Raw genomic sequence first — 15,529 nt, 5'->3', positions numbered from 1 at the left:
ACAAATCAATCACTGGTCTCATGATCCCATGGAACCCAGGGATAGTCCAGCTGGGAGCCACAGGCGACGGCCAATTACCACTAACTGGTCGTATAGCAGACCTGTGCACGCACCTACTCACAGCAGCGAAAATCTCAATCGGAAGGCTTTGGAAGCACCCGGAAGGCCCGGCAACCTCCATGTGGTGATCCAAATGTTGGGATAATGGTGGCGGCAGAAAGAATTAAAGCTTTCAATCTTGGAAACAGGAGCAAGTTCTACAACACCTGGGAACCCTTTCTGGATTTTACCCGCAATTCCCAGGAGTGACGAGACGACCCCCTGCGCTTCGATGGATGGCAAAGCTGGACTGAAGGACCAGTGGAGGGTAGCAAGCTTACTCCAAAGCGCCTTGCACTGAGCTAAGGCTCCATGAAGAAACTGGACCCAGACCAGAGCGCCCTACCAGCCTCTACCACAAGTGCATTGCATCCGGACCCTAAGATGTAATAGATACCCTCATGTTGCACTATGTTTAGTCAGTTCTCTGTGTTCCCCCTTTGGCCCAAGGACTTTTATTGTTATAGTTTGACTTTCAACTAATCATGGTGCAGTCTATCCGATGTCTGACGATATGATTGTAGCTTGCCCCTTTAAAACCAACAAAAATACCTATGAAAAAAAACTTTGATGGTGTGAGCTTTGGACAAGCAAACTAATCACTGTCTTGCTGTAGAATAAGAAAAAGACATGAGACCGTAGACAGAGGGGATCTCCTGGTCTTTCAAAGTTAAAATCATTACACCAAAACAGTGATACTCTACTCGAAGATTTTCATCATGTGGTTACTTGCTTGTTATGCAGTGTGCCCTGTAAAATGTGTGATGTTTGGTCTTTTCTTTATTAAAAGATGCAACCAGATTTCTGGTTTAGACCGGCTGGCAGAACCGTTGTTTGCTGCTGAAAGGTTCAGTAAAAAGTAATGAAGCATTGCGTCGATTTTCCACAATTGCCATGTGCTTTTGGAAGTCATCCGTGGAGAAACCACTATGTTGGCATTTCAGAAGGGGGCATTACGCCTCAAGAAGTCATAAACAGCCATTCATCTTAGTTCTTTCCCAGAAGGTCTAAATTACCTTCAGAAAAGAAAAAAGTATCATACTAAGGATTTAAAAAAAACGAATAAATACTATACCAGGCCTTTAATTATTTCTCATCAGCAATACCTCAACCCGCACTGACACCTGGACTGAGCTGATGGCAACAGACCAGAGGTTTCAAAGTTCAACTAAAAAGGGACCGTTTAGATGTTTCTCACGTGCGTTTTATGCCTCAGCCACAGTTTTAAAAAACATGGTCGCCCAAGTTAACAAAACGTTGAGGTAAATGGCCGAGGGTGGGCCATTAAAAGTAGCGTTCAGAAATTAAAATCTTTCTGAAAATTTCTAGCAGCATGGAGGGTTTAAAATTAGGTACTAGTGGGGGCAAGGGGAAAGGAATGTTATGTAGCATGTATAAGCTACCGAAGTCATGGGGTAGCAAAATGTGGGGTCATTGAACAAATGGGTGTTAGATTACATCTACTGGTAATATAGCTCAGTGGGGTGAGGGCCCGCTGCTGCAATCTCTGATCTGCAGGTTCGAATCTCTGCAAAGCCAACCCTGGTGTTTATCCTTCACAGGTCAACAAAGCAGTACCAAATGTGATTCTGTATATAAAATGTTCCATGTTCTTTGGCGAAAGCACTATATAAATAAATGTATTATCTGGAAGTCTAATGGTCTAACTTAGTTTTCGTTCACAGTCTTTCTGACAACGGGGAATATCCTAAAACACTTACCACCACATGTACTGTTTTATTGGACGTTAGTGCTTCAAAAATAAAATTACACAACACACGAAAATCTGCAAGAGTCCATACAGTAGAAAATACATATAGGGACCATACTTGAACAGACATGGCAAACAGACAGGGTAGGTAGGACGACGATGGTGGGGTTATGCAAACATCCTTTACATGCAGCAATTTTGGCTATGGTTGGGATATGGTGGGGGTGAGGTGGAGGCGTACAGGGCAAAGACATGAAAGTGAGGAGACGCAGAGTATGGGTGAACACCACGGGTTGATGGCATCTCTAGAGAGTAGAGTATGGGTGGAGGCATGGAGAGAAATTAAAGCCACCCGATATGGTACACTTTTCTCCATGGATTTAAAGGCTGCAAGCATACATTTAGAGACGCAAGTGCGCATGGATAGCCTTGCCCAATGGATACAGTGTGGGAAAAGGGACGGCTGTAGAGTGTAGATATCGAAGTTAACGATTTTGTTGAGCGTGGTGAGGAAGGTCCATCAAGAGACTGGAGCAGTAGTCTAGCTAACCAATTGCAAAAACGTCGTCCCTTCCCATCAAGGGGATAGGCTTTTAAAAATACATTAGTTTGACCATCACATACCCGCATCTTCTGTTACCAACATAATACATCTTCATGCACAATCTACTTTTGTAGTAGGCCACTCTTGGCAGTTCCAGAATTTGCATTCTAGAATTAGACCTGCAGTACAGAGTCTAGATCAGAACGGGCAAATAAGCCAAGATAGTTCCAGGATTTCTAAAACGCATTCTGAAGCCCCTCGCGTATGTTAACACTACGCACGTTACAAACGAAATTTCTCAAAATCTGCCTTGGAAATAATCTAAGCACCTTACATGCTTACAACATATCTGCTTCAATCTATAGAAATATTGTCCACCAATGACGCCATGCTACCATAAATCCTTCCACCAACAACCTCCGCCCTTATTTCTTGGTGTTCTGTTGGCCTCATTCAGGAAATATGTTACAACATCTTTCCCCACCTTCTTCACTGCCCCTCGCCTACTCCTTTTGCTCTAGCAGACCAAGGCCTGGACTTCCCAGGCAGGGGTACAATATGCGGATGCTGGCTGCAAATAGGTCGAGCAAGCTCAAAGAGGCCTCAAGACGAAAAACAGAGCTCCTTCTGGTGGGTTGCTAGGGGGTCCAATCCAGAGTCTCCATAGAAAAGGATAGTCCTTGACCGGCACCTGCGAGGGAGGATGTGATCCTGCTTCAAGTGCAGTATCCTGGTAAAACCTTGATCCAATGTAAAGCAAGCCTGTTGTCACGGGTTAAAACTATGATGCAGTAACAAGCGCCCTTAGCCTTGTGATTTACCCAGAGTGCTTTATCAAGTGAGGAGGCGCGCAGCATGTAGGGAGCCCTAGCGGAATCCAAGATTGCAGAAGCCCTCTCTTGGCCTAATCCGCTCCTCTGGCTACTGTAAATACTCATCCTCTTCCCATGTCTGGTACTTCAAGGAGGACTCGGGTGATCAGCACCCTGCTAAGAGTGGCTTTGTGATGTCGGGACCATCTTTTACTCAGGCACAGTTCCTGTGTCCTGAAAGAAGGTGCCCCAGGGGAGCGGGGTCGAAACAGGGGGAAATATGCAGCTTTCTGGGACAAAGGTGGATATTGTGGAGACAACCAGGCCAGAACGCCAATACGCACCAGCCCTGTCAAGACTGGTGTACTATCAGAGGTGCTGATGATGAAACAGAGTCCCAGCAGCTGTCAAAAATGAACATCTGGCTGTTGAACTTTGCCACTACAGGACAGTTATAGGATCAGGAGACTGCAACAGCACATGAGCCACACTACGGTTATGGCATAGGGCATAATCAAAGTGAAGGTTTGATTAGCAGACAGCCCAAATTAACTGCATCTTTACTTTAAACGAAAAGTAATTCAGGCTAACTCCTGCCTTGCAGATGGCATTCTGTCACAGCAACTATTAGAACGTGCTAAGAACCTACAAATGTGGTGATTTGACAGAGTGTAAAAGCACATTACCAGAAAAGAGATTAAGTTGAGTGGTTTGTGATGTCCAGCAGACAGAGCTTGGCATAGTTAGGAACTGTGGAGTTAAAAGTTTGTCAGAGGACCCTCACGGGAGAAGGATATAGAAACAAAGAACAAGCATGTGAACTAAAACTTTGATTAGGCATTAGAACTAAATACTTATAAAGGGGCATTCTGAACAATTTCAAATCCTTGCTTGGTCTAAATGATTAATGGTGCCGATCTACAAATACTTGCAACTGGCCACAAAGCGGTCACTCACCACTTTCAAGATTTAATACTTTTGGAGAGATAAATGGTGTGCACATGGCGAAACACCTAGCTAAACTGATATGCTCCAAATACCAACTTTCAAGACAGCTAAAATGGGATTAAATTACCTAATTATATTGTACGGTACTAGAGCAGCATTTATTTTCTAGGGCTCATGGTTTAGACAACTGCCCAGTTCTTAACTTTCTCCAGCAAGGATACTTACAATGTGAACAATACACCAGATACGACCATTTTGATGTTTCGGTCCATGCCTACTTCTGAACACCCCCTGGTAAATCTTTGCAATTAACAATTTCAACGACCAAAAGAGTTACAGTACTATACTAGAATCTCTGAAAGGTACCAATAACAGCTACTGTGATGGTATGTATGGTACACCTCTTCTTGGCAAATACTGCATCCACTAGCTGCCCACCACTCACCAATTAAAATCTCGCATTTCGAAGCTGATAAAGTAGTTTTGAACTTAGAAGTTTTGAGAACCACCCATACTGGGGAGGAGGAGAAATTAAGTTTTAGTAATAGGTCTGTGCATTTTACTTATTCGATTTGTAGAACGATTAATGCAGTAGAAACTGCCATGTTAGAGCACCAACAAGAGAAACGTGAGATCAGTTCAGGGAAGTGAAATGGGAGGGGGAACAATAAACATGACCCTTATTTCACAGTCAATCATCTTCTTGAAAGTGTTGTATTGCCGAGTTTGACCCCATAACCAAAAGAGGTCATATATCCTCATCTCCCGCAAGCGCCATACAACGCGGCAAACAAGATTACATAACATTAGAACAGAAAATGGTGGGCAGCTCAACGCACTAGGCGACCAATGGCATTTGCCCGGTATATCTGCAAAAAAGACCAGGGCAAGAAGCCAATTTTTGCTACCACAAACGTCTTCTCAGAGAAGTCCAAGAGACACATCCCTAGACCTACCCAGATTTCTATTTCTGCTGCGGTTCCACAAGAACTACAAACCAAACAATGCTGGCCACTGGTTTTTGAAGATCCAGACCCAGTTTGTTTTCTCCCAGTACAGACTCTTCAAACAAACTGGGGCAAAACGGCTCATTAGCAAAAGTCAATGCAGGAAAGTTTCACGCTTAGGACCACCTGGAGCCAACCTTCAATAATTTATGCAAGGGAAAATCAATGGAGTTTGATAGTTAATCCCTAGATTAGTGGGCTATTTGGCAAGGATGGAGTACTTTTAGGACACTGATGTGTGGCTTATAGAAAGGAAAGCCGGCTAAGACTACTGCGTGGAAGCATCCTGCAGTCAATTACATTGCCACACATTAAAAAGATGGTCTACGAGTAGATTGCGATTCCTGAAAATTGCAGAATGACATTTCCATCGGTTTATCAAGGATGTACATTATAGGGCAGACATTCAAGGAGGCAATTGATTTCTACTTATTGGGGACCCTTCATTCCAACAGGACAATAACTAAAGCATGCTGATTTGGCATCCGTTGAAATGGCACATCATTTGCCTTGTTAGGCTTTAGACACTTTCAGGATCGCTTAGCCTTACATTTTTAGGTTGGAGTACCTCACTCAAGCTTTATTTACAGCCATTAATGTACTGTGAACAGATGGAGCGTCAACTAACATTACGCTTAGTCTCAAGGATGCAGACACAACATATATAGCTACAACATGTATAGCCATCCCAAGTACAGACACAAGTAAAAACGTGCACTCACCATTACATAGTGCCAATTGATTTAACGATGTGCTACGTGCATGTAAAGAACTATGGGAGGCATGAATGACAGGTTATGCATGATAAGTGGACTGTAGATCACGAGTACGTAGATTTAGCAAGTCAGCTTATTAAAGAGAAAACAAGTGGTCAGTACAAGTACAGAGGTTCCTTGGTGTGTGTTTAAGACACCACAATGGTATCTCAACCTAGACAACGGCTTAAGTTACACTAATGTATATATTCACACACACGTTCACATATGCATCCGTTACTTAGCCCAAGTCTACTTGCCAAGAACTCGCACCTAAAATGTTTAGCAGCCACTAGGTGAAGATTCATAAACGTGTGTACAGAATTTACACTCAATGGCAAAGGTTCTGCCAAATGAAAAACGTGTGAAAAGCAAATTAGACATTTTTTTAAAAGCACCACACAAATAAGCACGGAGTCCAAATCCCAAGAATGCAACCAACATCTCTCTGGCCTCAAGAATGATATTCCACCATCATATTGGTTAAACTTTCCTACGTGCATCCTTTGTTGGGTAACCATTACCTGAAGGCAGCGTTTAGGAACAGTTCATGCTTGAAAGGTAGATCTTTGGTGCCTATACCACCATTGTAAGAGGGCATGGAACGATAAGAGTTTGTCAGGAAACCTCACCCAATTTCACAAAACAATGCAATAAGGCAGGGCTTGCCCGAGCGGCTGATGTGCCTTGCATCCGACTTCTTAAGGTAACCACACCATGCCGGGTGACGATTTGAAGAATGAGAAATTACATTTTTCAAAAGCCTCTTAAAGTGACATTGAGGAATGCTAAATTGAAGCAGTCAATATTCTAACAAGCGAAGGAGACTTTAAAATAATATATATATATATATATATATATATATATATATACACACACACACTTGTCAACTGGTCCAAGCAGCCACTCTCCGAGAACATACCCAGATTTGACAAAAATACACATGTCTTGCAGGCAATCAAGTAGGGTCACAAATAATGAGTACTTTTGACATGAATATGGGGTGACTTTGCAGTAGATTAAAAATCCTTTTATGTGCTAAGCAGTAGGTTTGCCCAAAGCTGCACATGTTTTCGCCCTTAGAAATCAAGCTTCTATTTCTCCCAAAAACTATTCAAGGCCAAGCCTGTGGCCCCTCTCGATCACAAACGCCAAGACATGGTTAACTTTCATTTGGGGGCAGTAAGGCAGTCATCAACGAATTATTAAAAGGACTGGTGCCTGGTTTTAGCAACCACAGTCCTTCCAAAGAAATCTCTGGGCCAAACTAAATACACCCATTGTTATATTCCGATTTCACAAATGAAGATGCAAACCACTTGTGTGATAGCTCTCCATCATTAAGAAATTCCTTCCTCCAAAGGTTAATTTGCTCTAGACTCCCAAACTGCAACATCTCCAGGTTCACCTGCTACCCCATGTGATGACGAACTGGTATCCATATTGAGATCCTGATGCACTCAAGCCAGAATAAAGTGCACTAGTTAAGATTTGTTTTACAGTAGAGACGTGCTTCTTTGGTTTCTGGTTGATCCAGCAAGCATATTTGCAAGATGCACGTACTATGAGGAAGAAATATTTTGGGGGTGTACGGGCCAAGTACCTTCCACCTCCACAGTCCCACATGGCATCCATACCATAATGAGCCTCGACTGACATACTCCGTCAGACCAATTTCTCTTGAAGCGACCTTGCAGACTGAAAATAACTATGCATCTGCGCACCTTTTAAGAACATCACCAGTCAAATGTCAGCTTGATTTGCAAGTGGCTGGCACTGAAGATAAAATGGTGCAACGCATTTACCTTATGTAAAGAGTCTATGAATGCTACGACCACCAAGAGTAGCGTTGGGAATCGAGAAGAGGTAAAACCTAGTTTGGAAGTGCCTTTCTGAGAGAATGACCCGAGCAGACGGGGTGGTTTTGGGGGGAGCGACCCAAGTAAAGGTGGGTCAGGCGAGGAAAGTCATGGTATGCAAGTCATAGGTTGAGCAAAGAGATTTACTTTATTTGTATAAACAACCCACCACCTAAACAAAACGACGGGATGGGCTGAGTGCCAGCCTGCATTGCCCTGGATAGACCTTAGCACGAGATGTCCCCCCCCCCACCATAAAAAGGACTCACCACTTCGTCTCCGTGGCCAAACATTGGAAGGGTCTGTCCACTCCTCTTAGACAGGTTGAGAACCATCTGACAACTCATCTTCTTAAAACCGAGCTCTTCTAGGGGCCCCCCCGCCGGCCTTGATACATTGTGCGCCATGATGCCTTAGGGCAACCATGTGCGTTATAAATGCTTTTAACCCTCTCACCAAAAGCCACAGCTTCCAAGCCGCCTCATCAGTGGGACACCTACAAGTCTCGACCTCCAGCCGCCATCCCTTTCAAGGATCGAGAGCAGCCACTGTGCCCAAAAGGATTACGATGGGCTGGAGACTAAATGGCAGCAGCAGCATGTGTCTTACACTACTTCCTTAATGGCCCAGGGCAGTTAGTGTTGGTATGTAGAACTGTATTGACATGAACTCTTTTTGTAGCCCTGGCTGTAGGAAAACCGGCCAAGAGCTCATCTGTGCCAGGTTATGTAGGTCATAGGGATGTAATGGTATAACGGTATACCGTTAAAGATACCGTGAACCATTTAATTGAACAATAATAACCGTCACATTGTTTACACCGTTATACCGTGCTTTTCAATCTGATTTGTAAAGGCTACAGTAAAAGTGCTGCGCAGACTTGGTCTTACACTGTTGGATCTGCCATCTGCCAAGTAGTTTCAGTTGGAGCAGTTTTTAATGCCATTCCATAAACCACACATGCCCGACACAAAATCAATATGTTAGCAATAGGAAGAATAGATACAGTGCCAAGAAGGAAAAGGGTTTACTTTGGGATGGCGGCTTTGGGGTTTATTTATTTATAATGGATAATGTTCTCTAAACATATGGCAATGGGGGATTTTCCTGGTTCTATCATTGAATTTACATATAATAAGTCACATCTGTCGGTATTCCCTGCTGCCATACCAAAGGGTAACATGTCTGATTTCTGAAAACCTTTTGGCCCACAAGTAAACTAAAGGCTGTAACGTAAAGAGAGTGCGAGTGCATGTGTGTGTGTATGCGCACAAGCGTATACTACCATAAGCCTCCATTGATCTGTGGCATGCAGGTTATCAAGATGGCAACATGTTCATCTTCACCAGTAGCCAGTAGGGGAACAAAAAGTTAAATGACCACTTAAGAAAAGCTATTTAGTTTGCTTTGCCAGTTGTAGGAGGGCCCCCTCCCCCTCTCCACACGTGTGTTTGTGTTTGGTGGAAGCAAGTCATTTCAGTGGAAAGTATGTTGAAAAGCCCAATTCTGGCCCTGGGCGCATGGTTTTGTTTGAGATGATAAATCTGTCAATTTATGACCTTTTAGAAAATATTTGTTAAGATTAGTTAACTCCACCTGCTATACCGTGATAACCATGATATACCGTCATTTGGCAAGAAGGTTATTGTACCGTCAGAAAACTAATACCGTGACACCCCTAGTAGGTCATGAGGCCCAAACCCAAATAACTCTGCTGGAGGTGGGGGCAAAATAATTTGTCACTTACAGGAAGGGCCCTGCACTTGAAAACCCGGTATTTATTTACATGCTGATCATTGCGATCCTCCCTTGTATCTTTGCTTCTCACATTGCCATTCCCACTATGATTTGTAACAAGCTCCTTTGCTGCCAAAGCTAGATACAGAGTCACATATCCTACCACACAAGCCTAGCACACAGATGAAAACCCAAGTCATTCGTGAAAAGCGTGGGGGCAGATGTCCCTTTTCTCATTGAAATGCAGGGGCAGTAGTGCCACACTGGAAAAGAAATAAATATATTTTCAAAAAATTAAACTTTGTGCGTGCCATGGTCATCCAAATCACTGGCCGAAACAGGGCTTTTAGGTCCTCTCCTGCTAGGCGCTGGTTTGGTGAAGTGCTAGCATACACATCATGCAATATTAACAATGGTGGTCACTTCAGTGGAAGGCAGCCTCAATTGACAGACTTGAGTGAGTGCAGGCTCGTTTCTCAGCCAGGGTGAAGCAGGTGGCTGCCCGGGGTGCAATTGCCCAACCTGGGGCAGGCTTGAATTGCCCTGGGTGGGGTATTGCTCTGCGGCGACCCGCGGCCACAAGTGCTACATCATACATACTTGCGTTATGTAATACTACGTGCACGGGTCACCATTTTCACTAGTTTAACAACGCTACTAGTGGACAAAAGGGTGCCTCTCACAGTTGGTGGCTGCTTTTGGATTCCAGCCACAAGCTGTCCAGGAGCAGGACAGACGATCAGCGTTTGGAAGCCAGCCAACCATAAAACAAGCAGCAGGATTCTGATTGAAGGAGGAACGGAAGAAAGTACCCTCAGCACCCTGAGGCAAGGGAGCTGAATGAGGTGGGGTGCTGTATTGAGAACTCCCCACCACATGCCACCCCTATGATCAGGGTTCCCATTTCCAACCAGTGTCCCCCCAGCAGCCACATCAGAGGTCCCCAGAAGGGCTGAAAGGTGCCTGGGCCTGGCAACAGCTCCAGCCTCAGCTACTCCCCATCTTTTATGGAGCTTTTCACAATTCTTTACATATTTCTTGATGTTTTAGTTTCTTCATTAAACGTTACCCCCATGTTTGTTTTACTTATTTTTTACTCATTCCTTCCTTGTGGGGGTGGGTGCGACCCCCCTCTGCTCCCCACCTCCTATGCCCTTGCTTCAAAGTCCCTTTCATTGAGATTCTATGCTCCCCTATCTTTAAGATGGGGTGATCCATTTCCCGGGTCACCCCCCCCTTGCCTCAGTGCCTTCTCTTCTAGTCGAGACATCTTACCTAAAACACAATCCTCATGGCCATCGTTTCACTAGTCCTTCTCTTTAAACGTTTTACCTTTTCCCTTTAATCGTTCAGGGAATTTATCATGCTGGTCAATTATCAGTCAACATGTTTATTCCGATCAAAATAATCCAAACAACCAAAATACAACAGTACATGATGACTTAAAATGACTGCTCACAATTACATATAAAACCCATTTTCCAGAAACTGAAACCAATCAAAACATCATGCTATAGTAGTTGATAAAAATCACATAAGATACAAAAGGACATAAATACCAATGCAAATTCAATCCAGTAGGATACATACTTATCACGTTTAACCTCAGGGAATAGTTAATTTAAAAATAAAATTTAAAAAAAAGAGCAAAATAAACTAACAAAATGCTCGTAGTGAATTTGGGACAGTACTCCTTCAAATTATTCAAAAAGTGGCCTGTTTTTCAGTGCAGTTGCATGACCAGCCCTTTCTTTGGTATGTCGCACTTTTCAGAAACTAGTAGTGCCCATGCTGTCAGAACAGAATCTGCTGTCAGAAGATAGATAACTGCCAGCCTATAGGTACGGATATTGCCTGACCTAAGCACTGGCACTATAGTAGACCGTCTGATGCTGGTATAAGCAGGACAGAACAGTAAGAGATGAACCATGTCCATGGACACATGCTGGGCAATCCACCTCATTAGAATGCATGCTCCATTTTGCTGCGGTTCCCCTCAGCTGCAAACAATCAAATCTTGCACGAGTGAGCAGCCAGCGGTCTCTCCTAGTAGAGCCCCAGATTAAATAGGGCTGGATCTCTTCCACGCGGCTGACCACTGCATGCGCTCTGACTGAATTGGTTGCAAACTCCATGAGATCTCTTTTCCCTCTTAAACACTTCTGGCATACTACTTTTATAGATCTCATTTGGCTTTTAGTCAAGAAATTCACTAGGGGTGAGTGCCCGAATATTTCCACTGGACAGTGCTCCATCAATCTAGGAGAGCCATGGGATTTGCCTTCAATTGTCCCTAACCATTAGGTACAATAAAAGTGGCATACAGACACGTAATCATTTGCCCAAAGTCTAATCCAAAACATACAAGCCAAATCCCACTGGTCCTCCCAAAACTCCATTCCCAGTTCCCCCATCATTAGAGATACAGTGAGCCGATTCCTGAAATCTCAACAGCCTTCTCAAAAATGTATTGTCTTTCATCTGAATCTCATGGGCTTTCTGGAAGCCCCATAGTGCTGCTCCATACAAAATGACTGCGTTCAACTGGACAGAGTACATTTTTTGGACAACATACAAGGGTTGTCCCTTACAGCAAGACAAAAAAATAAAGAAGTCCCTCCCACTTGTTGACTAAACGTTATGCACCGTGATCGTCTGAGAATCTGACCCTCTGACCCCCAGATAGTCAAATTCCTTCACTCTGGGCATAATTTCCCAGTTGCAGCGCGTTGGATGCATCTTCACCGACCTTCGCCCTGTGCATCCCGTCGCTGCAGATTTTCCTAGTGTTGAGTTTAAGCCCTAGATCTTCCATAAAGACTGTGTAAACAGATAGCACCTGGGGGGCCCTTGGGTTTCTGGCAATTAGCACAGTGCCATCTGCCAGAACTGGAAATGCCCTGCCCCCCAGAAACGGAAAACACGCTCTCGTGCCCACCAAAGCCTTTAAAAGGCCATTTATATAGAGGGTAAAAAGGATCAGAGCCAAGACCCTTGGTGGACACCACATCTGACGGAAAAACATGCAGTACAGTGTCCACCCACACCAGCCTCATTCTCACTAGGCAGTGCCTGCAATACCAAAATATCCTCTGAGCAGCCCATGGAGCCGAGCACGGTCCACAATCCTGATCTGTCCACTTTCTCGAAAGGCCATGCTCAGATCCATGAAGGCAACTCTCCCCTTTCCAACCCCCCCCCCCCCCCAACAGAACACTGAATTAGAAAGAAGAAAATGTTGAGGCTCTGTTCCATTGTGCCCACCCCAGGGTGAAATCCAAACTGAATGTCCCCAAGAACCGACCTCTCCATTAGCCCAGGCCCAATGTGTCCCAGCAAAACCCTGCCAAAGATTTTAAACAAAGTGTCCAATAGTGAGATCGCTCTGAAGAACATAGGGCTTGATGCCCCCACCCCCTCTTGAAGATGTGAAAAATAATAGCCGTTTTCCACGAGAGTGGGTATGAGCCTGTATCCATACAGGCATTAAATACCCTAGTCAGCAACAGAGCCCAAAGTTCCAGATGATCCTGAAAAATGTGAAGGGATGGCATTGGGGCCCGGTGCTCGATTACGGGCCTGTTGCATGATGGCCCAAGACACCTCCTCTAACCCAAACTATAAGGGAAGATCACTTCTCCCCTGACTTTCTGCTTGAGACCCCATCACCAAACAGATCGGAGTATCCCACCCATGCCACATCTTCCACAACCATGCCACTGGGGCCCCCCCTTTCAATGCCCTTAAAAGCGCACTCTTAGTGGTAGTGCAAGCCTCATCAAACCACCCTCTATTACAAGACTTCTCCTGCCTCTTATGTTAGTCATAAATCCCTTGGCCAAAACCCCCCGTAACTTCATAGGCTGTTCTACTACATGACCAGCAGATGCAGTGCTACCCAGATCATCATAAAAAAAAGGGATAGGCTCTCCGCCAAGATGTGTGAACGCAAACCCATTTGATTCTCCAGGACGCAACTGAATTTACCAAGGATGCTGTGATGTCTTCATGGCCAAACCCGCTATCACACCCTTCAATTTTAAGCATATAGGCTGATGGTCACTGCTGAGCTCCATTAGCACTTCAAAGCCAACAATGCCATCCCTCAATTCTAGGGAAATACTGAAGTAATAAATCGTTGAGGAGCCCTGATGATTGTGGAATGTGCCGTTACCCAGTACGTCCGGGGCTATGCGTCCATTCACTGAGAGCATTCCCCATTCTGAGAACCCAAAACACATTTGGAGACACTTAGCACACACCTGTTCATCTGTCATCTTCGGCAAGGGGATATTCAATGGCCAATCCCCCCAACAGGTCTGGTATATCATGTAGCACACCTGGACCCATTTTAAGGTTAAAATCTCCTCCCCAAATACATTGCTCTTTACCATCCCTCCCATAAGGAGTAGGCTTATAAAAGAACACCTTAACCTTGGCCAACTTATCTGCCTAAGCCTTGCATGGACTATTATAAAAACGTAGAATGAGTATTGTATCCCCTTTAGGGGGAGTTATGCAAACATGTAGGTAATTTATCTTAGACTCCAATATCCGAACCCCCCCCCCCCCCCCCAGCAACAATGGTCTAAACTACGAACTGCATAGAGAAGTAAATCAAACTGGCACACATTGGGCAAAAAAAAATTCTGACTTCGACCCAAAAAAATGCATTTCACTTTTTTGCTAAATTCTTCAATCACGATGGGGAAAAACCTGTTCATTTGTATAGCAGTGATTCATTGACGTTGGGTAGGGGTTACTTAACCATGGAGTGGGAGCGCCGCGCATTCTAGAGTTTCGCCCTGGGCACCAAATGGACTACACACTGCCCCGATTGGGAGGTTGAGGAAGAAAGCAGGCCAGAACTATTTGGCAGGCGCAAGGGAACCTAATGCAGAAAGTTATGATTTATCCGTAGACCTTAGAATTCCTGCTGTAAAATGCGTTTGGGTACGTCTAACCTTCTGGTGTGGGAAATGCTTCCTTACAGAAAAAAAAAATCTAAAGTTGGCACTCGTGCTCATTACATTCACCAGGCAAAGCACGCACTCCCAAAATTACAATAAGTGAAACGTCCCCATCAGGTTTCACATACTAAAGCCCCACCACGGACTTTCACAGACAGGCTTGAAGTTCCTTTGACAGGGAGTCTTACCAACTGTTGACCGAAAAAGACACTATGTTGTATCATAGTCTTGAGCTCTCAAACATCCATTCAGCGTAAACAAATGCACGCGTTTGCCATGCATAGATATGCCGCACAATATCCACCCCTCTGTGGCCACGCTAAGCGACACCAAACGGACCCAAAGGCAGTCCGTGATACTAGCAGCCCCACCCCCTGGTCGTTTTAATCACCAGACAGGCCGAACACCCGTTTCCCGACTGACAGACTGCACAAGACAACCCCTTCAACAGACAAGGAACCCCAGAAATTGTATCAATAGGTCAATTCTTATCTCTTCACTTTTGTAAGCAAGTTCATCCAATTACTTTACAAACCACGACTCCCTACACAGAGTAATGGCATGTGTTACTAATAGGTTCTACCCTGCATTAACGTGTCGCAACTAACCGCCCTCTACCCCCACAAGGCTTCGTGTTGCCCCAGCCCCGCCTTTCCTCACCCCGCTGTCAGCCGCTTCTTCCCAGCTCTCCGCGACCTCCTCATCTTCCATCTTCCTCTCCCGCGACCATAGAGAGGGGAGAGTTTCCTGCGCCTGCGCAATACGAAGAGTGAAAGTATTTGCGTCTGCGTACTATCGAGAAACACTATTTACGCTTGCGCATTGGCAAGCGGTAAAGGAGCAAGCGCCGGCTCACTACCATAGAGACCTGGTAATGAACATAGAAAGTCATCAGGCATGCGTTAGGCTACAGAACGGACCGCACAGTTTGTCGTAGAAGAAGGACTACAATATCAAGCTTCAGTTACCTCCAACTTCACAGGGCTATGTTTGGGGCCATCTTAGCACAGAAGTAGGGTGGTGTGGTCTACAGGAAGGACCAATGAAAAGGGCAAGCTAGTAGCCGAGAACAATATTTGTTCTCCCT

The 15,529-nt window shown here is 44.7% G+C and overlaps 1 protein-coding gene across 2 annotated transcripts in view; it reads right to left on the bottom strand.

The window, feature by feature from the left end:
- Window positions 1–15,304, bottom strand: part of SZRD1 (SUZ RNA binding domain containing 1) — a 196,989-nt gene extending 181,685 nt beyond the window's left edge. The window contains exon 1 of one of the 2 annotated variants that reach the window (XM_069611113.1): window positions 15,103–15,304. In XM_069611113.1, coding sequence (XP_069467214.1) covers window positions 15,103–15,153 — 51 coding nt within the window. In that variant the 5' untranslated portion in view covers window positions 15,154–15,304. The remainder of the gene's footprint in view (window positions 1–15,102) is intronic. The other variant, XM_069611114.1, reaches the window with a different exon arrangement.
- Window positions 15,305–15,529: the final 225 nt, after the last annotated feature.

Source organism: Ambystoma mexicanum, chromosome 8, assembly GCF_040938575.1.
Source record: "Ambystoma mexicanum isolate Mex_15411 chromosome 8, UKY_AmexF1_1, whole genome shotgun sequence".
Lineage (NCBI taxonomy): Eukaryota > Metazoa > Chordata > Amphibia > Caudata > Ambystomatidae > Ambystoma > Ambystoma mexicanum.
The sequence above is the reverse complement of the archived record's forward strand: the minus strand, read 5'-3'. Positions and strand labels throughout refer to the sequence as shown.